Source organism: Tarenaya hassleriana, unplaced genomic scaffold (assembly GCF_000463585.1).
Source record: "Tarenaya hassleriana unplaced genomic scaffold, ASM46358v1 Cleome7, whole genome shotgun sequence".
Classification (NCBI taxonomy): domain Eukaryota; kingdom Viridiplantae; phylum Streptophyta; class Magnoliopsida; order Brassicales; family Cleomaceae; genus Tarenaya; species Tarenaya hassleriana.
The window spans coordinates 2,426,173-2,451,538 of NW_010969548.1; the positions used below are offsets into that span (position 1 = coordinate 2,426,173).

General features: G+C 40.5%; 8 protein-coding genes and 1 long non-coding RNA gene across 20 annotated transcripts in view; 4 read left to right on the top strand and 5 right to left on the bottom strand.

Annotated features, from left to right (window-relative positions):
• Window positions 1-2,510, bottom strand: part of LOC104800900 (probable E3 ubiquitin-protein ligase ARI7) — a 3,560-nt gene extending 1,050 nt beyond the window's left edge. The window contains exons 1-11 of one of the 2 annotated variants that reach the window (XM_010523891.1): window positions 2,229-2,510; window positions 1,789-1,913; window positions 1,581-1,689; window positions 1,397-1,487; window positions 1,136-1,308; window positions 940-1,044; window positions 781-869; window positions 602-709; window positions 338-506; window positions 189-236; window positions 19-84 (exon numbers count right to left, since the gene is read on the bottom strand). In XM_010523891.1, the coding sequence (XP_010522193.1) occupies window positions 19-84; window positions 189-236; window positions 338-506; window positions 602-709; window positions 781-869; window positions 940-1,044; window positions 1,136-1,308; window positions 1,397-1,487; window positions 1,581-1,689; window positions 1,789-1,913; window positions 2,229-2,348 (1,203 nt within the window). In that variant the 5' untranslated portion in view covers window positions 2,349-2,510. Of the gene's footprint in view, window positions 1-18; window positions 91-188; window positions 237-337; window positions 507-601; window positions 710-780; window positions 870-939; window positions 1,045-1,135; window positions 1,309-1,396; window positions 1,488-1,580; window positions 1,690-1,788; window positions 1,914-2,228 lie in introns of both variants that reach the window. The other variant, XM_010523890.1, reaches the window with a different exon arrangement.
• Window positions 2,511-3,276: 766 nt separating this feature from the next.
• LOC104800902 lies at window positions 3,277-5,428 on the top strand. 5 transcript variants are annotated; one of them, XR_769822.2, is made up of 5 exons: window positions 3,277-3,488; window positions 3,900-4,284; window positions 4,523-4,774; window positions 4,966-5,025; window positions 5,118-5,428. XR_769822.2 is itself a non-coding variant. In XM_010523893.2 (3 exons), exons 1-3 carry the CDS (start codon window positions 3,354-3,356, stop codon window positions 4,600-4,602), a joined length of 600 nt encoding a protein of 199 aa, XP_010522195.1. In that variant the 5' UTR covers window positions 3,277-3,353; the 3' UTR covers window positions 4,603-4,898. The 5 variants fall into 5 exon arrangements, 1 of the variants encoding a protein (XP_010522195.1); XR_769823.2 differs by having other exon boundaries at window positions 5,121-5,428; XR_769824.2 differs by having other exon boundaries at window positions 5,175-5,428.
• Window positions 5,429-5,472: 44 nt separating this feature from the next.
• LOC104800901 (probable glutathione peroxidase 2) lies at window positions 5,473-7,180 on the bottom strand. Its single transcript, XM_010523892.1, has 7 exons — window positions 7,069-7,180; window positions 6,785-6,861; window positions 6,610-6,671; window positions 6,349-6,467; window positions 6,077-6,244; window positions 5,806-5,849; window positions 5,473-5,657 (listed from the first exon to the last, which is right to left on the bottom strand). The coding sequence occupies exons 1-6, from the start codon at window positions 7,111-7,113 to the stop codon at window positions 5,811-5,813; spliced, it is 510 nt and encodes a 169-aa protein (XP_010522194.1). The 5' UTR covers window positions 7,114-7,180; the 3' UTR covers window positions 5,473-5,657; window positions 5,806-5,810.
• Window positions 7,181-7,941: 761 nt separating this feature from the next.
• Window positions 7,942-13,223, bottom strand: LOC104800903 (tRNA(His) guanylyltransferase 1-like). Of its 5 annotated transcripts, none has more exons than XM_019201006.1 (14): window positions 13,036-13,220; window positions 12,314-12,524; window positions 11,676-11,807; window positions 11,543-11,587; window positions 11,042-11,211; window positions 10,808-10,893; window positions 10,517-10,624; window positions 9,726-9,982; window positions 9,246-9,377; window positions 9,101-9,145; window positions 8,835-9,004; window positions 8,654-8,739; window positions 8,379-8,486; window positions 7,942-8,234 (listed from the first exon to the last, which is right to left on the bottom strand). In XM_019201006.1, the coding sequence occupies exons 2-14, from the start codon at window positions 12,415-12,417 to the stop codon at window positions 8,100-8,102; spliced, it is 1,578 nt and encodes a 525-aa protein (XP_019056551.1). In that variant the 5' UTR covers window positions 12,418-12,524; window positions 13,036-13,220; the 3' UTR covers window positions 7,942-8,099. The 5 variants fall into 5 exon arrangements, with proteins under 5 accessions (XP_019056551.1, XP_010522198.1, XP_010522197.1 ...); XM_010523896.2 differs by having other exon boundaries at window positions 12,629-13,220; XM_010523895.2 differs by having other exon boundaries at window positions 12,623-13,220.
• Window positions 8,076-8,958, top strand: LOC104800905. Its single transcript, XR_769825.1, has 4 exons — window positions 8,076-8,159; window positions 8,318-8,422; window positions 8,692-8,769; window positions 8,866-8,958. It is a non-coding gene; the product is annotated as an uncharacterized LOC104800905 (long non-coding RNA).
• Window positions 13,224-13,818: 595 nt separating the features above from the next.
• LOC104800906 (INO80 complex subunit D-like) lies at window positions 13,819-16,214 on the bottom strand. Of its 3 annotated transcripts, none has more exons than XR_769826.2 (3): window positions 15,557-16,214; window positions 14,170-14,495; window positions 13,819-14,091 (listed from the first exon to the last, which is right to left on the bottom strand). XR_769826.2 is itself a non-coding variant. In XM_010523901.2 (2 exons), the coding sequence occupies exons 1-2, from the start codon at window positions 16,186-16,188 to the stop codon at window positions 14,231-14,233; spliced, it is 897 nt and encodes a 298-aa protein (XP_010522203.1). In that variant the 5' UTR covers window positions 16,189-16,214; the 3' UTR covers window positions 13,819-14,230. The 3 variants fall into 3 exon arrangements, 1 of the variants encoding a protein (XP_010522203.1); XR_769827.2 differs by having other exon boundaries at window positions 13,819-14,103; XM_010523901.2 differs by having other exon boundaries at window positions 13,819-14,495.
• A 374-nt stretch (window positions 16,215-16,588) lies between these two features.
• Window positions 16,589-19,263, top strand: LOC104800907 (chitinase-like protein 1). The gene is made up of 4 exons (XM_010523902.1): window positions 16,589-16,698; window positions 17,436-17,858; window positions 18,092-18,251; window positions 18,585-19,263. Exons 2-4 carry the CDS (start codon window positions 17,471-17,473, stop codon window positions 19,000-19,002), a joined length of 966 nt encoding a protein of 321 aa, XP_010522204.1. The 5' UTR covers window positions 16,589-16,698; window positions 17,436-17,470; the 3' UTR covers window positions 19,003-19,263.
• An 843-nt stretch (window positions 19,264-20,106) lies between these two features.
• LOC104800908 (aspartic proteinase-like protein 2) lies at window positions 20,107-24,319 on the top strand. The gene is made up of 10 exons (XM_010523903.2): window positions 20,107-20,565; window positions 20,808-20,937; window positions 21,066-21,313; window positions 22,009-22,236; window positions 22,728-22,890; window positions 22,972-23,045; window positions 23,269-23,356; window positions 23,461-23,536; window positions 23,784-23,855; window positions 24,109-24,319. Exons 1-10 carry the CDS (start codon window positions 20,291-20,293, stop codon window positions 24,252-24,254), a joined length of 1,500 nt encoding a protein of 499 aa, XP_010522205.1. The 5' UTR covers window positions 20,107-20,290; the 3' UTR covers window positions 24,255-24,319.
• Window positions 24,320-24,397: 78 nt separating this feature from the next.
• LOC104800909 (uncharacterized protein At1g05835) lies at window positions 24,398-25,360 on the bottom strand. Its single transcript, XM_010523904.1, has 2 exons — window positions 24,959-25,360; window positions 24,398-24,854 (listed from the first exon to the last, which is right to left on the bottom strand). The coding sequence occupies exons 1-2, from the start codon at window positions 25,026-25,028 to the stop codon at window positions 24,523-24,525; spliced, it is 402 nt and encodes a 133-aa protein (XP_010522206.1). The 5' UTR covers window positions 25,029-25,360; the 3' UTR covers window positions 24,398-24,522.
• Between the last annotated feature and the right edge of the window lie 6 nt (window positions 25,361-25,366).

Genomic DNA, 25,366 nt, shown 5'->3' on the forward strand with positions numbered 1-25,366 from the left:
CGCTCTTTCCCTGCTAACCTGAAGCCATGCCTCTACGATGAACTGGAGCTTAAATCTCGGCTCACACTGAATGTCGCTTAGCATCTGAAGCTGGCAAAAACACCGAGAAGTCAAGCCGCCGCTAATATGAACTATCTAACTATTCGAAAGTAGCATGATGTCTCGAAAACAAGACCAACGGCTCTTACATGCACCGTTTCCACGAGGTTTAGATCTGCGATATCCTTTTCCTTCAACTGCAAAACATGTCAACCGGCGAAGAATATCACGTCTTCATAGTTCAATGAGCGTATGAAACCTACAAAAACCAAGGCATAGATCAAAACGTTGTGCGTACCGATTGGTTGCTCGCCCAACGTTCGTGGTAACGCACGTATTCCTCCAGTGGAACTTTCACCATTTTCCGCATCCTTTCAGTCTCCTCTTTCTTGGCTTTGAAATAATCGTTACAAGCATAAAGGCCACCATTTCTTCCCCCATGATCTAACCACGGCTCAAGGCAAAGCCTGAAGAAGTTTCGTATATTACACATAAGTTCAGTCTTATGAGCCATCTCCTTCTGCAATTGCTGTATATAGAGATGAAATATATACACACATACCAACAGAACTCAAATGAACAAGGCGGTGAGCATGTCATCTTGTTCGAGCCCGAGCTCTTCTCGATTGGCCGCCCACACATCGGACAAGGCTTTGTATAGGCCTTTATCCTGTTTTCAGACGCATTTAGCAACCAATCTTCAACTAAAAGAAGACAGAAACATATGTTCAGACTTCATACCAGTTCAGGTTTTCAGATCCAGAGCTTCTCTTTAGCAACCAATCTTCAACTGTTTCACAGTCCACGGGACTGTGAGCCTCCTCGGTGCACTGAAACTCGAGTTTACGGATTAGCCGATACAAATTTTAACACGAAAAAACTATGGAAAGCTTAACTTACGTTCCAACAAAAGCTGTTCAGACATAGACAGGAAACATCGTAACTTCTGGAGCCAGAAGCAAGGTAAACTGCGTAGTTACATCCCTGGGCAGGGCACCACTTCATCTGAATAAAGAACGAGCAGATAAAGAGACGATAACATTAAAATCTTACTCCCTTTCTGATAAGCCGTATAGTTTTGAAAACCATTAATTACCTTTCTGTTGTCTTCAACGTATGATCTCAGAAAATACCGATCATACTTCTCGTTCTCTTCCTCTGATGCAAATCTCGAGATCGTATCTTGACCAACGGCGGCTGGACAAGACGGGTGAGGACATCTCAGTATCAAACACCCTGGACCGCCATTGATGCTCGTGCTGATGTAACCTGAAAGGAGTGAGCCCGTAAGAAATTCGAGAAGGTAACTGCTTGTCTATCTTCTGACAAAGATCTCAGATGCAAGAATACTACAAACCTTCCCAGCATTCGGGGCAGAAAAGATGGCCACAGGAAACGGAGGAAAGCTTCTCGGTAGGGCAAGACTCGAAACAGATTCCACATTTCAGCTAAAACATAAAACTCGTTTTGTCATTTTACAACAACAACAAAAAAAAAAAACACAACCTCAGAAATCGAGATTTCGTAATGTAAGAACGTACTCCTTCTCCGGCACCAGAAGGTGGAACGATGGTTCTATCCAATAGACCGACGGCTCTACGGACTCGTTCTTCGTCCGATAGCCATTCCTCGTTAACTTCCGTAACACTCCTGAAAACGGAGCGCGTGAACGAGTGTCCAACGGATACGTTTGTTCTCGCAATAAATCGACAAACTTTCTTACATCATAGCGTGTTTTTTTTTTCTTACCATCGACAGTGACGGAGCAGGAGACTTGCTTCGATTTTGGAGATGGAGAGGATCGTGGAAACCGTTTCAATGTCATCTTTCTGACGTTTTCGAATGTCTTCTTCCGTTAAAATGGCGTACCTTCTCTAGAAAGGTGTGCGGATATTTAAAGACGACGCATCAGACTGTGGACGGGAACGCAATCTTTGATTCAAATCAAGAACTCGAAGGGGAAACTATGAACAATGATACTAAAACAACGGATTCAGGATCAGAATCAGAGGATTTCAATGCGTAGATTTAAAAAGAAAAATCGCAGGAAATCATAAATCTTGAGCAGATAAACACCAAGATTCAGATCAAAACGACAGAAAACTCATCAACTAAACGCCCATAATCCTTGGTATTTAGTAAAGAACTTCAATTGTGCTTATTTAACAAGGAATCCAAATGAAACCCACCTGGTGTTCCGAGGCAAAATCTGCGAAATCATCGTCGTCTTCCTCGTCGAACCCGTGATCCTGATCCGCGTCGTAGATGTTTTCGTCGTAGTCCTCGTAAAGATCTTCCACGGAATCCATGGTCGGTGAGGAAATCAACCCAACGGAGAGAGATTAGCGTCAAAAAACAGAGGAGATTAATGGCTAATCTTTGTTTACAAAATCCGCAAGAACGAAAAGCAGAAGGGGAGAGAGAGAATCGAAAGTCAACTGCTTTGACTCGGAAGCAATCAAAGTCTTGAATCTTTATGATTCCTTTTGAAATGGAGAGAACTTCTTACTTACATATATATACACACAATGCAGCTCAAACGACAATCATTTGTTTGACTTTCTCTCCAATAATCTACCGCCACATGTAGAGTCATATGCAATGAAAACGCGCCACGTGTCCACATGTAAGTCCACGTCAACGAAGACTCCGAGACATAAAGAAGACCAAGCCATTTCTTTTTTCGTCGTTAGCAATTGAAACAAAGATTTGGTCGAGGGGCTTTTATGCGTGCATATGGGCCTTCTACAACATATCATACGGCATTTACATACACATATATACATACACCACAAATATCGTGTTGTTTCGCCCAAATGTATACATACACACACAAACAGTAATTAATTTATTATTCTCCTTTTATTGACTGTGTTATTGTAAAAAAATCACATTTACAAAAAAAATATATGATACAAATCACATTTCCAAAAAAAAAAATAACGTCATTTATGACTTACACCATATAAATTCATCATTATTTCTATATATATATATATATTATAAAATTTCCAAATTTATGGAACACAATACACATAATTGATTGGAAGAGAGCAATTCTTCTTTCTTTTTTTGCCTTTAACAACTGTTGGACATATGGTCCACATAAAAATTAAATGAATATAGATCCATGTCCACACATCATCATCATCATAATCATGTGGTCATCGTCATCACCACCATCACGTCCAGCATCATATGGGTGATAGGGGATGCTCGCGTCTTTTATAAGAAATCAAATCGTCTCTCCTCTCTATCTCACAGTTCCGATAAGGACACAAAACTTCCAGAGAGAGAGAACGAAATCCTCAGAAATGGATCAATTTCGCTGCGAATCATCAGATCCGTGGCCGCTCTCTCTCCAAGAGGTCCCAGAGACCGAAGCATCGGAGAGTGTTCTAGTGTTTGATGAAGCATCAGAGGCGGGAATCGACACAACCTGGGCCGAGATCGCTAGTCGTAACCGACGGAGCGACGGCGAGAGGGCGAAGAAGCTGGAGAAGAAGAAGAGCCAGGTTTTGCTCGAGGGTTACGTGGAGGCCTTGGCCGCGGACGACGACGACGACGATCTGAGGAGGACCAAGAGCTTGACTGATGACCATCTCGAGGAGCTCAAAGGTTGTCTGGATCTAGGGTTTGGGTTCAGCTACGACGAGATCCCTGAGCTCTGCAACACTTTGCCGGCCCTAGAATTGTGCTACTCCATGAGCCAGAAGTTCTTAGGTGAGAAGCAAAGCCATCAGAAGTCGCCGGAAAATTCCCCGGTGGAGGAGTCTCGGCCGCCTCCACTAGCTGCGGCTAACCCCGTTCTAGTGTTTGATGAAGCATCAGAGGCGGGAATCGACACAACCTGGGCCGAGATCGCTAGTCGTAACCGACGGAGCGACGGCGAGAGGGCGAAGAAGCTGGAGAAGAAGAAGAGCCAGGTTTTGCTCGAGGGTTACGTGGAGGCCTTGGCCGCGGACGACGACGACGACGATCTGAGGAGGACCAAGAGCTTGACTGATGACCATCTCGAGGAGCTCAAAGGTTGTCTGGATCTAGGGTTTGGGTTCAGCTACGACGAGATCCCTGAGCTCTGCAACACTTTGCCGGCCCTAGAATTGTGCTACTCCATGAGCCAGAAGTTCTTAGGTGAGAAGCAAAGCCATCAGAAGTCGCCGGAAAATTCCCCGGTGGAGGAGTCTCGGCCGCCTCCACTAGCTGCGGCTAGCCCGGTTGCTAATTGGAAGATCTCTAGCCCTGGTAAATGTCTCGTCTTGAAAGATGCACTTCTGTAAATTTTGCTAATTTTTCGGATCGATTGGGTGCTTGATCTTGGCTTTGCTGGGATTTCATTTGGATAATTGGCTGTGGTAATGTTGTAGAACGTCACATGATTTCCAGGGATCGAAATTCACAATCTTGATGTCAGAGTTATCTGACCCAAGATTCGTGTGATTTGAAAGGATATGGAGATTTGATGTCTGATTGTGTTGTTCAGGTGATCATCCCGATGACGTGAAAGCTAGGCTCAAATACTGGGCACAAGCTGTGGCCTGCACTGTCAAATTGTGCAGTTGAACAAAACCTCATTCCTCATGTCCGACCTAATTGGTTGAGCCAGAAAGTCCAATGCAGGAATGAAATCTCTGCCATTGCAGAGCCGAGACAAGACCTGCTTTTTCGGTTCACCAATAACAGGTCTCCAATGAAGTTGAATCGTCGAGGAAACTGTCCGATAGAGGATTTGCAGGTTTGAGATTAGCCGAACACTAATCTGATGTCTGATTCAATTCCATGGATGTGTAGAATGTAGTCTAATGTGTATGAATTGGGACGAATGTTTCGATGAATAAAACTCGAGTTCCATTGCCTCATTCTCTGAGTAAATGTGCCATTGACGATCTCTCTGACATTGATAGATGTGTTCTTTTCCTTATGCAGTGGTGAGAGCTGTCTTAGAGAGCTTCACCAACTAGTCATGGACCTCTGTGTTTGGCCGAGGTAACTAATCTAACTATCTGGGTCCATTAGATTGGCCATGATGAGCGTGTTGATATGATTCTTACATGTCTGCTAACTGATTTAACTGACAGAAGTAACCAAAGAGTTTGATTGTATGATCATCCAATGGTATCTTCTTGGGGTTTCAGACAACTTTTGCTTGGATTACGGCCAAGCTGTGTGTCTGATGCTTTGAGTTCCTTTTCCACCAAGGAAGGAACATTCTACAAGAGACGTCTTTGAATTGGAAACTTCACTTTGTTCGTTGTGACAGCTGCGTATCACGTGCCGTGTAAGACAGGCAAATACGGCCGAAGCTTTTGTTACTAATTTTTCCACGTTCAATAATTGGGTCGGTCCACGTTACAATATAGGTTTGGACCAACCAAACTGTTTTTGGATTTGGTGGCGGCTTCGAGTAGATCTCATGTGATGTGAATCCATCAATTGTAGAATAGGGCATAATCAATTTAGAAATCCATCTTAAATATGGTTACAAAGGAATCCGACATGTGACGATATAGCAGCAGCAACAAAGAAAAATTATGACAACAGAGGGGTTCATTGTGATTTTGGCCGTTCTGCTGTCTAACCGATACCTGCAAAACGGCGAATCTATTTCCACTCGGCACCTGAAAAAAGAAACCCAACAAAAAACAAGAAGATGAAATCGGGAATAAGATCATGATCTGGGAATATGGGCAAGAAATCACATGAAATTCTTGAGGTTATGTCGTCATCCATGCTTGTAAAACATAGTAAACATGCAAGGGATCGTACCATGATCAAGAGGAACCCTCTCCCAGCAGTTTCTGAATGTCTTTCTGCCAAAAACCAAAACAAAGAATCTTGTTATAAGAGAAAATCTCGTTAGAGCTTATTAACATGGAGAGATCGATCCAAGTTTGGGTGGTCTACTGGTACGAGAACATGCAAAACATGTTCTTATCTGAGTTCAAATATAAGCGTGTGGAAAGGTCACAGATTTGGTGCGTTTCTGGATTATCTAAAAAAAATATGGAGAGACAAAGAGACATGGAGGAGGCGAGACCTCGAGGTCGAGGGGAGGAGTCCTGGGAGAGAATCGGTCGACAACTTTGCCATTTCTGTCGACCAAAAACTTTGTGAAGTTCCACTTGAGAGCGGCTATCAGCACTCCTCCTTTCTCCGCCTTCAGAAACTTGTACAGTGGCGCTGTGTTCTTCCCATTCACATCTACCTGCCCTCCATGTGTATCATCGTCATCATCACGTGTGAGAGATATCTGATACATCTATGTACGTGCATACGCAACCATGCATGCATGAACATAATAGATTAAACCTTGTCGAAGATGGGAAACTCGGCTTTGAATTTGGTGCAGACAGTTTGCTGAATCTCTTCGTTGGTGCCTGGCTCTTGCCCTAAGAACTGGTTGCATGGAAATGCTAATATCTCCAACCCTAATCCCCACATCATCATCATCATCATCATCATCATCATCATCATCATCTTCTTCTTCTTCTTAACAATTCAACTTCTTCTTCTTCACTAATTTCTATTAACAAAATGAGTGGCAGTCATAATTAGGGACAAATCACTAACCTTGTTCCTTGTACTTGTCGTACAGAACATTCAGTTCCTTGTAGTTAGAACCAGTCAGACCACTGCAATTAGATCCAAGGTTTATATATATATATTACTACTTGTATATATATATATATATGTGTGTGTGTGTCTAAAAAGTAACACTAAAAAAAAAAGATGTAAAAGAATTTACCATTTGGAGGCAACGTTTACGACCAGAAGAACCTTCCCTTTGTAATCACTCAGACTCACATCGTTACCTCCGATGTCCTGAATTTTGGTTTTCATATTTTCGTTATCTCAAAGAAAAAAAATAACTGTACACTTAATTCACAAACCAAGATATAAAATACATATGCTTGCTGCCCCCTTATGAAAATAACTAAATCTCTTCTTGAATGAAAAATATATATATAATATCATTCATATATGCAGAAGATCTGAGATTTTTTTTTTGTGTGTATATGAAAGAGGTACCTTGACGGTGAAGTCGTAGACGGATTTAGGAGAGGCCTCGGCCATTTTCTAAGAGATGAATCGGAGAAAACAAAGATTGACAGATACAGCGATCTCTCTCTCCTCTGTCCAAATATATATATAAATATATATACACACACACTGTATATATGTATATATTTAAATATTTATATATATATATAGGAAAAGAAAATGAAAAAAAGGATCCTCTGTTATAAATGTGGAATCTTATGGTCACGGTAGGAAACAGAGAGCGGTGAGTGTGGGGGGTAGAACCGTCCACGTATTTAAATCTATTCACACACATGCATACACACACGAGCGTTATGTTTTCACTTTTATTTTATTTTTGGGTAATTAGTGAATGACATTAACAGCCAAATATTTTAAGCATATATTTTTTTTTGGGTTTGCCTGTTGGGGGTAATATATCTGCAATCTGTCCGCGTTACGACATATAATTTATTTTCCAACCAACAAACACATTATATATATATAAAAAGAAACATGATCAGATTCAGATCTTCCATTTAAGTGATATAAGTGTGATTTGGAATCAAAATCAATTACAGATTTTATTAACATGAATTCTGAAATTTTTTTAGGCATCAAATCGTAAAATTATGGTGTGTGAATACTAATGTAAAAAACAAGAAAGGGAAAAGTGATGCCGACCCTATTTGAATTTTTTTACGTATTTGAATTTGCTGAGTGTAAAATATGGTTTTGGGTTCAATAATGTCACTGAGTTGGTTGGTTGGTGGTTATTCAATGGCCCTATTTCAATATATATATATATGTCAACTATTTTGTTTTCCCTTACATCATTCATTTATTACAAGTACATTAATAGGTTGCTTGTCAAACTCGATGTCCATAACTTTATCAATAATATTATTATGTTTTGTTTTTCAATAAAAGATTCCCCTTTCTTCAAAAGAATAAAAGTCTTCCCTTGAGAAGTTCAAAAAAAAAAAAAAAAAAAAAAAAATTGATGAAAGTCATTACATGTGTTACTATAACATGTCTGTCTATGCGGCAAGGATGTGTGGATGCTCTTCCCAGAAGCAGCGTTCGATTATGTTGCAGTGGTCAGTCGTTGTTACCACTTCCTCTTCCGCTTTCTTGCACGTTCCTCCATCTTCTTCTTTCACAGCTTCCTGTTTCTGCACACAGTTGAACCAGATTTCAGTCGATTTATATATGCTTTTGAGTACGGTTCTTCTGCATTTGTATCATGATTTCTCAGACAAAAACATCATACGACGACATGATATCCACGTCTTTATGGGGAGGCAAACACGACTAACCTTACAACGGAAAACCGAAGAGCCCATGCGGAAGATCAAGGGAAGTGAGTTGTACTCTATCCCGAATTGCTGCCTTAGCAGCTCGTTTTTCTCTCGCGTTTGCGTACCCTGCTTTCGTACGGCATAATGCAAAAACGGAAATTAACGATATATACCGCCAACTAGATGACAGGATTCGTAAAAAAACACAGTCATTGTATATATCGAGATACGATAGTTTGAACTGTGGAGCAAACCGTTGATCAGAGAGCGAGCTCAACGGATACTGTATGCACCTTTAAGTACTCTTGTGCTTCGGTTTTGGTTTTTCCAGATTTAACGAGCATCCAAAAACACGTATTGTACTGATTATTAATGTGGCCTGCATCCGGAAGGAAGCAAAAAGAAAATGGTAAAGAATTTCTATGATACCGCAACGATAATACTCCAAATCGTTTCTAAGATATTAATACTCACAATCAACTTGTCTCCATGCCATATAATCCAGGAGGATTTCATATGATGGATAGCATACAGCCCGGCCATCAAAGGATGGTGGATACTTCAATTCTTTGTGAGGGAAGAACTCTCTCCATCTTATCACATATGTTGACGTGAAGAAGGATACAACGGAAGAAACTATCTTACTGCAATACCATAATACTTCCAGAATAAGTCCCAAATCTGGTGTATTGGTCAAGACTCAAGAGCAGGGACACGTATTCCGGGAATTAGTTTCAAACCTGGCATGCCTATTGTAGAACTTGGAGTCCTTCTTCAAGACAAAGCTGCAACCGAAAAGTAACTCCATTAGTATAAACTATAAAGAATGTAAGTTTGAGACTAGAAGGTGATGAAAAAACAAAAGAGGAGACAAATCGGGTATACCTGTACTCATCACTGACACCATAAGCAAACACAATGTCTTGAACCTCCTCGAGAACAGCCACTGCACATGAATTCATAAGTTTCAGAGCCTTCTCATCATTGGGCTTCTCAAATTCATGAACTTCTGAAAATCTATAAAAAACCAATGCAAGCTCCATGAGTTTCATTTGCTGACATAGATAGACTGGTAATCAATCAGATAACTTCATTTTCCTGCTCAATCCAACTACATTCCATTGATTTCAATATGACTTATTCAAACTTCACTTCTCTACAATAGATATCGGCATTGCCACTTTGATATGCTTTTCTTAAGAAGCACTAGAAACTACAACCACAAATAGATCTATGCAAACTAAACAGACAGACAGCTTCTTGGATTTGATATTGGAATCTAAGGCTCCCATGCATATATCTGGCCTATCCCATTAACTTCTGCAAAATGAAAGAAACATCATCTAGCAAAATAAAGCATATTACCTGTGAAAATGGCAGCCATCAATCCTAACCACCACCCAAGTTAAAGGTAGCAATCTGTTCTCAAACTCAAACGACCTAACATAATCTCGTTCAATACTGCTGACCTCTACCGTGAAATGACCAAGATCCTTATGAAGGCTGAGCTGCTCATTCCAAAAGCTTTTCCCAGCAATATTTTCTGAATGTACCAAAATGGCTCTTCTCCTCAATCTCTTTATGGGATTTCCGTTCTCATCATGCTTCACAGTTTCTTCCACCTTAATGTAAGCACAATCAAAGTTGCACAAAGAACACCTACAATAAGTTTGATATATATATTGATAGCAGAACAAGAAAATTGCTCATTTCCGCCCAAATGAATAGCTTAAATATTTCTGTCAATTAAACCTGTAGAAGTATCTCACACAACCATATGCTAGAAGAACACCTACCAGAGAAAATGTTACTATTCACCATTGGAGAAAGATACGGGTTTTCAGTGAGATATAGCAGTTTTGTATAGTACATATTCCTGTAAGACGTGAAAACTAAACAAACTGCAGGGAACATCTACTACATTCGAACAATTTTACACGGATTTGAGAAAATTCAGTAGAGACAAATGTACATGCCCAGCAATTGGTTCACTATACATGCAGGACCTACAAATCTTGTCGGAGCTAAACTTAGCAATTGAAAAGTCTAAATTCCGAATATGTATATTATAAGTGTATACATGTTAAACAACAGACATAAACATGCTGCAAAGCATAGTTATTAATTTTTCAGATAATAATATAATGGAAGGTTACCTTAGTCTTGTAAAGGCATGAACCTTGGCGAAACAATTCAGGAAGCATTTTATAGTTGATGCCAAATTGCTGAAAAAGAAGCTCATTTTTCTGTTGTTTCTGAGTACCCTGAATGATTATGGATAGATAGATAGAAGTGTGATTAAAGAATGAAATTTGCTTGTAAGTATAAAACTGGGCGGCGGTTATAGAGCACTATCGCGTCTAATAGTAAGGACTCTATTGACTGCTTAACATTTTCCACGGCAACAAAAATTACAATTCGTCATGAGAAAAACATAAACAAGATACCTTCAAAATCTCGTGTGCTTCACTTTTGGTTTTCCCGCTTCTGACTAACATCCAGAGACAAGTGTTGTACTGATTATTAGTATGGCCTGCAACCAAGCAAAGGAAGTCATTGAAAGCTACAGCATTTATTTCAACCAAAGTTCTGATACGTGAAATCTTCCATAATATCCACAATGTGGAAATCATCATGAATTTGTTGAAACAATTTTTTTTTCAGATATCAGCAGGTCTTACAGTCACGCTGTCTCCATGCAAGATAAGCTTGAAGAACCTCGACTGATGCACAACTTATAACTTTCGAACAAAAGGAAGGAGCATACTTCAATTCCTTTTGTGGAAAGAACTCTTTCCACTTCGTTACATAGACGGAAACAAAGAATGAAGCCACCAAAGACTGTATCTTGCTGCGTATTAAATGAGAACAGGCAAGTTAACTACTCATGAAACCAGACAGAAGAAATATACTCATCGATAAGTACATATTTTCTTCATCTCTTTGTGCTACATAATCTATGGTACTAAACACAACAAATATAGAATATAATATTATCACTAACCATCATAATTGAATCACTTAGAAGTATGCAAGTATTTCTATATTAGAAGAATGCACCTTTTCCTTAGTAGATGCGGACTTACTTAAAAACAACAAAATAGAAAAAGGTTCGGTGTATTCTACAAACCCCCTTTTGCTGTTGAATACATAAATCAACAAAATTTAGATCCAACTAATACCTGGCTCGTCTTTGGTAGAATCTTGATGTTTTCTTAAATACAAAGCTATAGAGAAGATAAAAACATCATGTTAGTAAACGGAAGAAATTAAGATTAAAATTAATAAACTAAGACAAGAAAAGCTACTAGGTACCTATACTCGTCACTGTATCCATATGCCAAGGTTATATCAGGATACTCCTCTAAAACTGCGGCTGCACATGAATTCATCAGGTTAAGGGCCATTTCATCATTTGGCTTTTCAAACTCGTGGACTTGAGAAAATCTACAACCATTTAAAGTAAAAACAGGTGTAAAACACAGAAGAGAAAATCTGGATATATATCCATAAGATAATACCCTTAAATCAATGCTCAACATCCACAAACAATATGAAACACAATGTGCTCAAAAAGTGCGGAAGCTACAACATACTGAAGTAATATCCAACAGCATACATAACATCAGAATCCTATAAACTGAAATCAGGTTTCCCGTTTCATCAATAATAAAATGTTTAACGCACCCTTTTATGAAATATCCTTCTGATATAAAGACAGACACTATCAATCGAGCCTGAACTTGTTAAGGATATTCGAAGATGATGACTATAACATGCCATAACCTCTGAAATCCACAAACCCACTAAAGCATGTCTTCGCAGTTCTCATTACATAATAGAGAGATAAAATCAATATACCATGGAGCGAGGAAACTGTAAATAAACCCAAAAGTGTATCTAGAATCTCTTCTTCCCTAAACCCAATGACCAATAAAAGGCAGGAAATTTACCGACAAAAATCGCGACCATCGATGCAGACGACCATCAAGTTGGGAAGCATAACTTCATCCTCCTCTTCGAATGACTTAACATACTCGTACTTGCTATTCGCCATGTCCCTGAGGTTCGACCAACTCTTTCCTTCTTCTTTGGTTAACTTTGTCACTCAGATATAGAGGAGAGATCTTTGGCCGATCGGAGACGGGGAGGCGAGTTTCAGGCCTGAGAAAGTGAGAACCATGAACTGAGGAGTTGAGAATGAGTGAGTTGTGAAACCTAGTTCTAACGAATCGACGTTAGGGGTGGGCACGGGCGGGTACCCAGACATTTTAAGATATCTCGATCTCGGTCTCGTCGGATTTTTGGGTCGAATGTCTCAGTCTCTATCTCACCGAACTCGGGTACCCGAAACCCGGATACCCGGATCACGAGACCGGGTACCCGTAAAACCCGAACCCGAACATAATTAAATTTCATAACATGTAACAGATCTGTAATACGATATAACTATAACTTAATACAACCCAGAATACATCACATTTCCATAAGGTTCCACCATACATCATCATCCAAAACATCAAGTACAAGAGGATATTGAAATAAATGTCTGATTTTCAAACGGAGAGAGAGAGAGCGCAATAAGGCGGAGAGAAAGGGAGAGCAAGGCTGAAAACACAAAGAGAGAGAGAGAGCAACACGAGAGAGAGAGAGTAGCAATGCTGAAAACACACACAGAGGGCAACAAGGCGGAGAGAAAGGGAGATCACGGCTGAAAACGTAACGCGACAAGTCGACGACGGAATTGAGGGAGAATACGGCAGATTCCGAGCAGATAGAGAGAGAGAGAGAGCACGACGGAGACTCGCAAGGGCAAGGGGGAGATGAGAGCGAACGATGTCTCTTTCGGCAGAGAGAGAGAGAGGGGAGGCTGAAAAATGATAGAAAACTAAATGAAATTAGGGTTGGAGTGAATTAGGGTTATTAGTGAAGAGGGGTATTTTGGTAAGTGTCTTACATAATTATGGGTATTTTTGTAATTTTTTTATTATACCGGGTACCCGCGAGATAACCCGTCTTCACATATCTAAACTCGAACCCGAATCCGAAACTCGGGTTTTTTATCTCACGAAACCCGATCTCTGTCTGATTATCTCACGAGTAATGAGTCCCGGGTATCCGTGAGACAGGTATCCGAAAACCCGCGGGTGTCGGGTAAAAATGTCCACCCCTAATCGACGTACGAATTGAATTGGTATCCGACGTCCAATATCTAAACAATCGCGTTAATTTTGTAATTTTGAAGGAATACAAGGGCATTTTTATAATGTTTGCTTCGCCCGAGGACATCAATACGACAATTTTGACCATTCTACGAGGTTTCTGTCGGGACCATGAAGATTTCCATACCATAAGCGTATGTTTCATGTTTAATTTCATATTATTTCTTTGAATAATCCTCAAAATTATTTTATAATAAATTTATACGGGTGGCATTTGGAAAAAGATATCGCAAGTGTAGGTAGAAAAGAGGCAGATGAATCTCTGGTCAATGCATCGGAATCAGAAGACAAGAGTTTTCCAAACATGATAGGACCAGAACTAGGGATAACACAAGCAGAGAGAAGGCTCTTCATTTCTAGACTCAGGTCTATCTATCTATCTATCTGTACAAACAAAGTAATACTACATCTCTAAGTACTGTAACCCCCATATCCTAGGGGTTGTGTTTGCTTGCATGATTCATCAATGGGCAAGATGATCACAAAGCTCAAGTCTTGCAGTATTTACCCTGTAAAGATTCCTGTCAGAAAGGTAAGCAATGAAACAAGAGAATGAACAAAACCATGACTATCCAATTCCAATCCACCTTAGAATTCCTGCACAACTTTGCCCGACGGATTACTTCCTCGCGCTGTCATGGATGGACTTCAGCTTGTTTGTTCTTCTTTTACTAAAGTTTCGAGCTTATCCTCCTTCAGCGCGGCTTTTCTCTTTTCTTGAATATGGCTTACAAACGCGGGAACTATGACATGGAGCTTTGGCGGAGCCTTGCTTGATGAAGAAACATTTAGACCGGCATCCTTCAAAGCCCGAGCAACATGCTTTTGGGTTTTCAGGAAATGCACATTACACAGCGATGGAACAGTTGAGGCAAGTGTTGGCCGGCTACACGTTATTGGTCCTGATTGAGCTCTGAATGTACAATACAACAACAAAGACTGAGAACAAGTTCAATTAACCGAATGATCTAAAGCTAGTATTCTGAGTAAGATCTTTTCAAAGCAAATAGAACAATGATGTTTCGGCAGATGCTGCATAACAGGGATATGTTAAACAAAACTCTTGAATTGTTTAGGAAGAGGACAAACATGAAAGCAAACTATTAAAAAAAAGTGATACTACTGAGAGCTACAAGAATATAAAAGCACATTGAAAGAGGGGATTTAAGAGTTAGGGTTTGGAATTTCTCCCTACTCGTTGATTAACTGCGATGAACGCCACTAAGGTATAGGCTTCCTGTGAAACCTGGCCTAGGACAAATGATTGGTTGGTACCATATGCCAAGGGAACTTGGATGGTTTAGGAGACAAATTGGTGAAACACAGTTGTTTCGTGTTAGATCACAAACTGACTGAGATACAATTTCCACTTACCGTAGGCTCAATAGCACACAATTCACCAGAAATCTCTGCAAACAAATTCTATGAGACAGACGGAAACATATCAAGCAGACATCTCGTCTATAACTATTACTGGAACAGTTGACCTAGTCCAACTCAATTACACTAACTGTAACAAGGATCAAATCCCCTGGTTCAGTGGCAACTTCAACATGCCCTAATCTTGTCTATGACTATTACTGCTTGCAAAACAGATGCAGAAGGAGACGGCTCAGACATAGGCACCATAGCAATCACAGCAAAAAACTTCACACAAAAGCTCCTTTCCTATAAATGGCCACCAAGGATAACTAACTAAAGTTAGCGTTCCAAGGTAAGGTTCATCTACCAATTCCCTTAAAACTATTCAACAAAGCTCGGGATCTTTTCCAAATCCCTTCTGCAATTTTGCGATGACAGACATAGCAAGGAAGTTCATTCCTCCTGGTCATTGCATAAAAACAGCGCCCAAAGATAGCAACTTTCACAGCATTACATCATTTCTGAAGCCACCACACAGTAACATATAGCAAAGATACCAACATGAAGATTGTGGGAATCAAAAACTGAGAAAAAAGGAGTTCGAAAGCAAACCTTTTGATGACGTACTCACAAGCCTTGTAGAGCTTCTGCTTCTTATCATTGACGATATGCAGGTGACAGTAGTTCGTAAGCGCCATGGCCTTCAACTTACAACCCCCATACGAGCACCGAGAATTGATCTTTGTATACAGATCAGTTGTGACCCCATTACCGCCACCATTGTTATTGACGTTATCTCCACTGCCTTCCACGGCATCACCATCGCCGTTCTCTCCCTCGAGCCCCAGCCTCCGTCTCTTATTCGGCTGGTTCTGTTCGTCTTTGAAAGGACTGACGCCGAATCTCCAATAGTACTCCCTATACTGCGCCTTGAGATCCTCCATTAGAGCCCAGTAATGATCTCTATAAAACTTGGAGAGCTGCCTCAGGTGGTGTGACCGGCGCCGGAGAAGCTCCGTTCGGGTAAGATGAGAGGAACGTGCGAGGATCTGATCCTCCCGAGCCATCGTAATCGGTGAATTATCCATCGGCGGTGAGACGCTTATGCTTGGGTTAGGGTTAGGGTTACGGATAGGGTTAGGGCTAGGGTTCAGAATTGGGGATTCCGCGGCGGCGGAAGACGGATGCCTTGGGGGTTTGGAAGCAGAGGGATATTGTTGAGGCTGCTTGGGAGCTGACGCCATTGTCAACGGTTGAGAACGAGAGAGAGAGACCTCCGTCTACAAACTTTGAAAAGACGCCACGTAAAGCCCATCATTTCATTGGGCCTAACCCGTTCGGTTTGGCCCGAATCTCATCTGGTACACATGTTAAATGTCTAGCGAACCGGAATCAATCAAACCGAATCTTAAACCGGAACCGGATTATGTAAACCGGGAGTCAAGCGTCAGAATTCTCATTTGTTGAGCGGCTGTCGGTGGAAGGATGCGCCTTCGGTCATTCACGTAGGGCCCACTCCACGTTCCAGCCTGTCCTATCATACCGACACCTTCCTCTCGCCAAACTCAATCTCCACCGTTGATTTCATCCCCATCACACGGCTGATAGAGACCGCTGATCCGTCACCCGCCTTTGTTCTCCCTCTTTCTCTTCAAGAATCTCTCATTATTCTCGGCAAGTTTTTTGTGCCGTTGAAGCCAAACAAGACTCTCGATCTCTCCAGATCTTCCTCACATTCGTTGAGTCCGTTACCGGTAAGCTTTGTTCGTCGGATTCTCGTTTCCATTGCGATTATCATTTTGTGGTTTTACTAGTGAGAAAATTGTAGTTGGTGCATTCCTAGAATCTAGATTCGAGAAGTCTGATTCGCTTTTGAATCATCGGTTTCATCATCTAAAGATCTGTGATCTGAATCCACGTTTTTAAAACTCCATAGATTCTACTCTTCGAAGTGGTAGTTCTCACTGCTGTAGTTACTAATTAATATGCTCCCTCTGATCTTATACATCGTCTCCTCTTTGGCGTATTCGCGCTTTCTCTACACCTTTAGGTGGCGAGCGAAGTGCATTTCTTCTGAATGTATGGTCTCCGATCTGAATTTGTACTCGTTCCGTGTTTTGGTTATTGTCTGTAGTAACTGATTCGATTTTGCTCGCTATCTTATCGATTTCGTTCTTTTGAGATTGACTTCAAGATTTTGAGCTGCGGAAATGACTAGTGCTTCGATCTGAAGCTCATGGTTTAGCTGAACTGATTAATCGTAGATCTGCCGGACTTCTGTATCTTGTTTAGATTTTACTTTTGCCACTGGTGGATGATTTGATGCAGTCCTACTAAAATGATGAAATTTATGTGGCGATATCATTTTTCAGGAACGATCTTTTCATTGCTAAGTGAAATTTTGGTTTACAGTTCCTGCTCGTGTCAATGATCTTTATTCTTCAAGGGAATTTAAAAAACGAGCGCATCATCTTGTCTGTTCCTTTCGCAGCTTGTAGCTGATATTTTGCTCTGTAATAGTCAGCTATGGAGAGTTTCCGGGGTGGTGCTATTATTATTCTGGCATTGTTGGCTGTATCATGTTTGGCTTTGGTTGCAAATGGGGAGGAGAAGACGATTCGCGTGAAGAAGGTGAAGGGGAAGAAGATGTGTGTACAGGGATGGGAGTGTAGTTACTGGTCGATCTACTGCTGTAACCAGACGATATCAGATTATTTCCAGGTTTACCAATTTGAGCAACTCTTCGCTAAAAGAAACACTCCTGTAGCTCATGCTGTCGGTTTCTGGGACTACCAGTCCTTTATCACTGCTGCTGCCATCTATGAGCCTCTTGGCTTTGGCACCACCGGAGGAAAACTAAAGGGACAGATGGAGATTGCTGCCTTCCTTGGCCACGTCGCCGCCAAGACGTCATGTTGATTTCTTCTTAACTCTGATTTTAGTTTTTGTAAATGCCATCAACTTGAGTTATTACAATGTCTAATTTGAACCACTTATAAAACACCTATCCCCCGTTCAGAAAATTGACCGTTACTGTTAAAGGAACGGGTCTATCTTATCTCTGAATGCATAATGTTTCTGCCATTCTCTTGGACCACTAACAGTTTCTCTCCATAAGTAACTTTTGAGTATTCCTTGATGATGTAGGTGGTTATGGAGTTGCAACTGGAGGACCGACAGCTTGGGGTCTCTGCTATAACAGGGAAATGAGCCCAAGCCAGTCTTACTGTGACGAGTCTTGGAAATACAAATACCCCTGCGCGCCTGGAGCTGAGTACTACGGTCGTGGGGCCTTACCCATCTACTGGTATGCTTTTTTTTTTCTCCCTTCTATTGGGGCGTTTTATGCATTTGAATATTCATGCTAAAAGTATCATATACGGAGGTTATTTCCCCACATTTCACATAGAACATTTTATACACTCGCTTTAGAAGGTAGCTCGAACTAATCGGTGCCCGAGCGTCTGACTGTATAGTTGATCAGATTGTCGCTACTTGTAATGAAAAAATTGTCATTAAGTGTTGATTAAGATGGAAACGGGATGTCAATCAATGGAATCTTTAGGGCTAGTATGGTTCCCTTGGATCGTGTTTTCCTGAGTCAGAGGTTGGAAATTCCTTGGTTTTTCGATTTTCAAAGGAACTTCAACTACGGTGCCGCGGGAGAGGCCCTGAAGGTGGACCTGCTACACCACCCGGAATACGTCGAGCAGAACGCGACAATTGCATTCCAAGCCGCCATCTGGAGATGGATGACACCGATCAAGAAGTCACAGCCCTCGGCCCATGACATCTTCGTCGGGAACTGGAAACCGACAAAGAACGACACTCTGGCCAAACGGGGGCCCACCTTCGGAACCACAATGAATGTCCTGTATGGAGAATACACATGCGGCCAAGGCGATATCGACCCAATGAACACCATAGTATCTCACTACCTCTACTTCCTCGACCTCTTGGGTATAGGCCGAGAAGAGGCCGGTCCGCACGATGGACTCACCTGCGCCGAGCAACAAGCCTTCAACCCTTCAACTGGACCTTCTTCTTCTTCCACGTGAGTCTCCTTATCCTTTTGTATCGCCATTATTCGTGCTCATTCGCTTGTTTGTCTCTGTGTGAAATAAGTTGAACCACGTTTGTGGGTGTATCTGGTGGGCTGTGTGTCATAGAGATTTGAAGAATGTATCTTTGTATTTTGTATGTAAACCTACTTGTTGTTGTATTGTATTATTTTGCAAACGATATGTAAATCGGGACAAAACGAACCATGAACGATATTGGGTTATGTTTATTGACGCCTTGACGTGTCGGTTTACTCATATAGTAATTTCTCCCAATTTCATATGTGTCATGTGTGTGTATATGCACAGCACGTGTGTTTGATAGTTTGGTTATCCCAAATTGATTCGAATGTATATATACACACATATATAAACATGCACAAATAGTAAGTACCATGAGCAGATCTTTATCACAAAATGCATAATATTATAGCTTAACTTGGTATAGTTACTGTTATAATATATATATATATATATATATACACACACACAATATACCATATCATGCATAATGAAAAATGTGAATTCAGATATCCAAAATTTTATATTTGCTACGAGAGCAAACTTTGTAAAGAGATCAAATTTAGACATCCTTGACTAATGGGGGGTTGGCATTGATTCCGGTTATTCATATGCCGAATCCATCAAAACCAAAACCAAATAATATATAATCATAATCAAATTCAATATAAGCGAATGATTATGATATTTATATAACCCAAAATACGAATTCGAACTTGATATAAAAATAACCGGAAAATCATAAATTTTTTTTAAAATAAATATTTTATCATTAGAAATCAGATGAAATCCAAACCAAATCAAATCTAACATAAAACTTGAATTGATATAGATTGTCTAAAGTGGAAAGAATCGATTCCACGTAAATGCCCACAGCACTCCCCCTCTCTCTTTTTTTTTTTGCGATATACAAATTTAGGTTATAATTGATCTTTTGAAAAGATTTTGGGTTATAAAAGAAAATGATTGTAAACTCAGGGGTCGGATGTAAAACTATCCACCTAACAAGTCCAACAAAGATTAACCTAGAAAAGGGAAAATCCACGCAAGTAATTGAAAAAGTATATAATCTGTCTTTCCGTATTGGTCGAACTGATCAACAACAAACTGCTCGGAAATTTCTCAAATTTTCCTATTTTTTCTGTTTTCTCCCTCCGTCGTCGTCGCCGGCCGGTGGCTCCCGTCAATTCCTCCTCCTCAGCCACCGCCGTGAGTCGGAGACGAAGGCGAAAACGACGGTGGAATCAGTCACCTGAGAAGGAGAATGATATCATCGATCGTCTATTTCCCAATCTCTGCTCCTCCGCCTAGATTCATGTTGTTGTTGTTTCTTACGGCGGTTCTGATGGTTGTTGTCGTCGTCTCCGACTCTGCTGCCGGAGCCGCTTCCAATCCAGGAGTGTTCAACGTTAAGTACCGCTACGCCAGGCTTCAAGGCTCGCTCCTCGCATTGAAGGAGCACGACGATCGGCGTCAGCTCAGAATTCTCGCCGGCATCGATCTCCCTCTCGGTGGCTCCGGTCGTCCGGATATCCTCGGGTTTGTTTCTGATCTTCTCAGGCCTTTGTCTCAGTTTCCGATTTCACCCTGATTTGGGTTTGGTACTTGTTTGATTTCACTCGTTTGAGTAGGAGTTCTTCGTTTTTCTTTTTCGATTAAGCGTGAAGCTTAACTGATATACTAGTGTCTCATCACTGTTTCATAGCTTGTTTCCGATTTTGAACGGGGATTATGAAATTGTGTATTTGAACTTTTACGTGCTTAATTTCACCAAATTGCAGACTTTATTACGCTAAAATTGGAATCGGGACACCTGCAAAGAGCTACTATGTTCAAGTAGACACGGGGAGCGATATAACGTGGGTCAATTGCATCCAGTGCAAAGAATGCCCAAGAAAAAGCTCTCTTGGTGTAGGGCTCTTTTCTACTCTATTTATGTTTGTTTATTGATATTATTAGTGTTTGGAGACTTTAGTTATTCCCTCTAATAGCTTTGTCCTGTTTCTTATAGTGTTATTTTCTTCTCTTAATTGCAATAGATTGAGCTGACACTTTACAACATAAAGGAATCAAACACTGGAAAATTGGTTCCCTGTGATGAAGAGTTTTGCTACCAGATAAATGGGGGTCCTCTTTCAGGCTGCAAAGCTAACATGTCGTGTCCTTATCTCGAGATATATGGAGATGGGAGCTCCACTGCAGGGTATTTTGTAAAAGATGTTGTGCAGTATGACAGCGTATCTGGTGACCTCCAAACAAAAACAGCTAATGGAAGTGTTATATTTGGGTATGTCATCTTTTCTTATCTAGCTTTCCTAACTCTCTTTAAACTAGCAAACTGCTGCAACATGGTTAGAATTGATTTCTGTTGTCTGCTAAATATTTGGCTGTTTACGAATTGCTGCTATTGTGAAATGGGATGTGGTGTAGCTTGTAACTTGATTGCCAAACGATTCTTAAAGTGCTTTCAAAGGCAAAAACAGGAGAAGTTTTGATTGGTTGAAGAGATGTGTGAAGAAGATTCTAATGGAAGTGGTGCATCCAAGACACCTAAATTTAGTTGAAATGCACCATGTGAGTCAGTTCTTTGCGACATTAAGAAACTAAACAAAGTATTTGGATCTTCTTGCTTGGTTTAGCATTATTGATAAACATTTGCCCATCTCGATGATTGTATACTTGTGGTCATGAGAGGTCGGTAGGTTGCTTCCCTTTTGATTTTCTTCTTCTTGTCACAGCTAATTTTGTTTCTTTCACGTCCACTTATGTCTTTGGAAATCATTCTTTGTGATTTAGCCATTCCATTTGTGCACTATAATCGGTCTTGATATGATGATTTCTAGTTCCTGTTTCATATTTTTCTTTAGAACTGTGAAAATGTATTACAATTCTCCATTATATTTTATCTTATCTTTTCCATGGAAACTTTACTCATTCATCATTGACTGTGTTTATAGTGTTTTATGATTTTTTTTGTTGTAGCTGTGGTGCTAGGCAGTCAGGAGACCTAGATTCATCTAATGAAGAAGCACTTGATGGAATACTTGGTTTTGGGAAAGCTAATTCTTCCATGATTTCCCAGCTGGCTTCTACAGGGAGAGTGAAAAAGATATTCGCTCATTGCTTAGATGGGAGAAATGGAGGAGGTATTTTTGCAATAGGACATGTTGTGCAACCAAAAGTAAACATGACACCTCTGGTTCCTAATCAGTATGTCGAGATCTTTTTTTTTTCTTACTTTTTAATATGTTTTTCTTTTCAAGGATTTCTGCAACCATATGGTGCTATTGAAAATGGCATGTTGTTTGCTTTTAATTTTGGGAGTCAATTTTAGGAAGGCATATGAGGATATGAACATCATAGCCACGTTATTCCTATTGTAGTTGTACTTAGGACTTCATCTAACGGGACTGTCTCTTGTGCTCGTGATTTTTAAGATAGAATGACCTTGACAACACGTGGGAATTGCCTGTGTTATTGTTTGAAAAATACTAATATTTGGCATTTCCGGTTTGGAGGAAAAGTATTGTGTAGTTTGCTTCTGCTGGTTCCCGATATCTACTTAATCATCATCTTGATAAACATAACAGATGCTGCACTCACGCATGTTCTTTTCTGGCAGCAGTTCTTCTGCATCAATTATTATATTCACACTAGAAACCTTTTCTGTTAATGTAATGTTTTTTTTTCTTGTATTGTAGACCGCATTACAATGTCAATATGACAGCAGTTCAAGTTGGTCAGGAATTCCTAAATGTGCCAGCAGATTTATTTCAAGTAGGAGACAGAAAAGGAGCCATAATTGACAGTGGTACCACACTGGCCTATCTCCCGGAGATAATCTATGAACCACTTGTGAAGAAGGTAGGCTACATGGAAAGTTTCAATTTTTCTCAAAATTTTAACTGGCTATTCTACACTAATAATTGTGCATCTTTCTGTCAGATAATCTCGCAGGAGCCTGGTTTGAAAGTTAATATAATGCATGACAATTATAAATGCTTTCAGTACTCTGGAAGGTAAGTAACATATTGAAGAGGAATGTTCAATTTCTTATATCACTTGTATTTTCAAATTTTCGGATGCATCTCCCATGGAAATTTGTGACATTATTAGAGTTTACGTGCGTGTGTTTCCTCATTTCTGATGTCATCGCATCAACCTTATCATGTTTATAAATTCTGCAGTTGCTGAACCATTCAATGGTTTTCTTATGCAAACTACATTTCAATTTCTCTGCAGAGTTGATGATGTATTTCCAAATGTCACATTCCATTTCGAGAATTCAGTTATTCTGAGAGTTTACCCCCATGACTATCTATTTCCTCATGTAAGTATTTGTTTTCACTCTCATGATCCCTATGTGCTACCAGCTTTCCGTTTTCAATCTTGTTATAGATTTCCTAACGGTGCCGTAACACTGAGCTTTCACAGGAAGGTTCTTGGTGCATTGGTTGGCAAAATAGCGGAATGCAATCCCGAGATAGGAGAAACCTGACTCTTTTGGGAGGTAATGTAACAAATATTTTAAACCTTCCAACTGGTTGGTCGTGCTTACTGCTTCCACCAACCATTTCCTTCTATTCAGTAGCAGTATGTATGGATGTGTGGACCTTCTGCTTCAGCCTACCATCAGTCCATTTCTTTATAAGCTTGTCTTGTTTCTCTTGTTATCCACTATAATGTTGGTTATCCAGATTCATAGTTACCTGTTTGATTCAATTCGATCCTCAAACTGTTTTTTTATTCCTTTGCAGATTTAGTGCTTTCGAACAAGCTCGTTCTCTATGATCTCGAAAATCAGGTCATCGGGTGGACTGAGTATAACTGTAAGTGATCACGGCTTATAGCTTATTCTCTTTGAAACGCAGTGTAGGGGAAATCCTTAAAAATGTTGAATATTGTATAGCTACAGATTGCATGTAAACCCATTACAAATGTGGATCGATACGATTTTAGCCAATATGTGATGACCGATCTGGACGGATTGATGGAGCATTTCCCTCTGGGGATTGAATACTTTGGGAGTAAAAGATTGAATGGAGAAAGATATGTTAATGTTTTTTTTTTTGGTGAGTGCAGGCTCATCAAGCATACAAGTAAAGGATGAAGGATCAGGAACGGTGCATCTAGTAGGTTCACACTATCTCTCTTCTGCATCTCCCTTAGATACATCGTTCCTTGTAATGTTGTTACTTGTTCTCATCATCACCCTTCTCCTCCTCTAGAAACTCAGTTGACGCCTATCTTGTACATATATTCATATATATATATACACTCCATTAAGCTTAAATCGAAACGAAAGGCATGCAATTACGTCGTAACGCCGCTGACTATCATTTTAATCAAATCAACTGGTCCTTTTGACACGTTGAAACGTCACATTCACATCACTTATCATAGAAATAAAAGAGGAAACCAAAAAACTGAAGAATGTAAATACACCATATCATAAAAGGGCAGTCCACAAAGCATCACATTAGGAGGAGTGGTCATTCATTCGCACTGGAAAGACCAAGAAGAAGGAAAGAGAGGGAAGGGAAGAGAGTGAGTGTAGGAGAAAGAGAAGGCCTGGAAGGGGCCTAAGGGCAAGCCGTCGTTGGCGACACAGTCTCCTCTGGAGGAGGATGATACGAGACGGAGGACGGAAGGATCCACTGCCGACTGAGTGAAGCCTTTGCATCTCAGGTGAAGGTTTATGACCGGACACGTTGGACAGTTGTTCCTAATCTCCACTCTGAACTTTGTTCCTCCTCCTCCTCCTCCTATCTCTTGTCTCTGCCTCACCGTTGGTGCATTGCTTTTCCCTCCACATTTTGCCCCCATTCCTGTTCATAATACACACACACACACACACCAACACATTGAATTGAGGGTTTTATAGTTTGATTTTTTTTCATTCGAATGTGTTTGGCTTGGTATTCACACTTACCCCTTTGAAGAGCCAGGAGAGCTAGACAACTCCAAAGAAGGAGCTTGAGAGATTTTTGCATTTCAAGCATCCGTTGATATCATCAGACTTAAACACAGAGACATACTTTCAGAATAACATATACACATACATATATATACACACATACATGTGAGTGTGTCTTCGAGTGTATGGACAATGTGGGTGGGGAACTACAAATAGTCACATGCGAAAAAGAACCATAAAGGTCCCCCTGGAAAAGCTACACAAAGAGCAGAGCCCCTTCACATGTTCTCTGTCAGAGCCTGAAGAAAACAGTGTGTAATCTCCATGTCCGTGACCCCTACCACATTGACTCTGATCGCAAGTGAAGCTAAAATCAATGAAGATCTGATTCGTTCGCCATTCCAATGAACTCAACACACACAA

Coding starts and splice junctions, on each gene's coding strand:
- LOC104800902 (XM_010523893.2), top strand. CDS start 3,354: ATGGATCAATTTCGCTGCGAATCATCAGATCCGTGGCCGCTCTCTCTC. Junction 3,489..3,899: donor TCGACACAACCTGGGCCGAG/ATCGCTAGTCGT, acceptor ACCTGGGCCGAG/ATCGCTAGTCGTAACCGACG. Junction 4,285..4,522: donor TTGGAAGATCTCTAGCCCTG/GTAAATGTCTCG, acceptor TGTGTTGTTCAG/GTGATCATCCCGATGACGTG.
- LOC104800909 (XM_010523904.1), bottom strand. CDS start 25,028: ATGCTTGAAATGCAAAAATCTCTCAAGCTCCTTCTTTGGAGTTGTCTA. Junction 24,855..24,958: donor TCTCCTGGCTCTTCAAAGGG/GTAAGTGTGAAT, acceptor TATTATGAACAG/GAATGGGGGCAAAATGTGGA.
- LOC104800907 (XM_010523902.1), top strand. CDS start 17,471: ATGGAGAGTTTCCGGGGTGGTGCTATTATTATTCTGGCATTGTTGGCT. Junction 17,859..18,091: donor CGTCGCCGCCAAGACGTCAT/GTTGATTTCTTC, acceptor TTGATGATGTAG/GTGGTTATGGAGTTGCAACT. Junction 18,252..18,584: donor GGGGCCTTACCCATCTACTG/GTATGCTTTTTT, acceptor CGATTTTCAAAG/GAACTTCAACTACGGTGCCG.
- LOC104800901 (XM_010523892.1), bottom strand. CDS start 7,113: ATGGCCGAGGCCTCTCCTAAATCCGTCTACGACTTCACCGTCAAG. Junction 6,672..6,784: donor GTAAACGTTGCCTCCAAATG/GTAAATTCTTTT, acceptor ATCTAATTGCAG/TGGTCTGACTGGTTCTAACT. Junction 6,468..6,609: donor CGACAAGTACAAGGAACAAG/GTTAGTGATTTG, acceptor TGTGGGGATTAG/GGTTGGAGATATTAGCATTT.
- LOC104800908 (XM_010523903.2), top strand. CDS start 20,291: ATGATATCATCGATCGTCTATTTCCCAATCTCTGCTCCTCCGCCTAGA. Junction 23,537..23,783: donor AAACCTGACTCTTTTGGGAG/GTAATGTAACAA, acceptor ATTCCTTTGCAG/ATTTAGTGCTTTCGAACAAG. Junction 23,856..24,108: donor CGGGTGGACTGAGTATAACT/GTAAGTGATCAC, acceptor TGGTGAGTGCAG/GCTCATCAAGCATACAAGTA.
- LOC104800903 (XM_019201006.1), bottom strand. CDS start 12,417: ATGGCGAATAGCAAGTACGAGTATGTTAAGTCATTCGAAGAGGAGGAT. Junction 9,146..9,245: donor GGTGTCAGTGATGAGTACAG/GTATACCCGATT, acceptor TTTCGGTTGCAG/CTTTGTCTTGAAGAAGGACT. Junction 9,005..9,100: donor TTCTACAATAGGCATGCCAG/GTTTGAAACTAA, acceptor ATGGTATTGCAG/TAAGATAGTTTCTTCCGTTG.
- LOC104800906 (XM_010523901.2), bottom strand. CDS start 16,188: ATGGCGTCAGCTCCCAAGCAGCCTCAACAATATCCCTCTGCTTCCAAA. Junction 14,496..15,556: donor TGTGAGTACGTCATCAAAAG/GTTTGCTTTCGA, acceptor TTGTACATTCAG/AGCTCAATCAGGACCAATAA.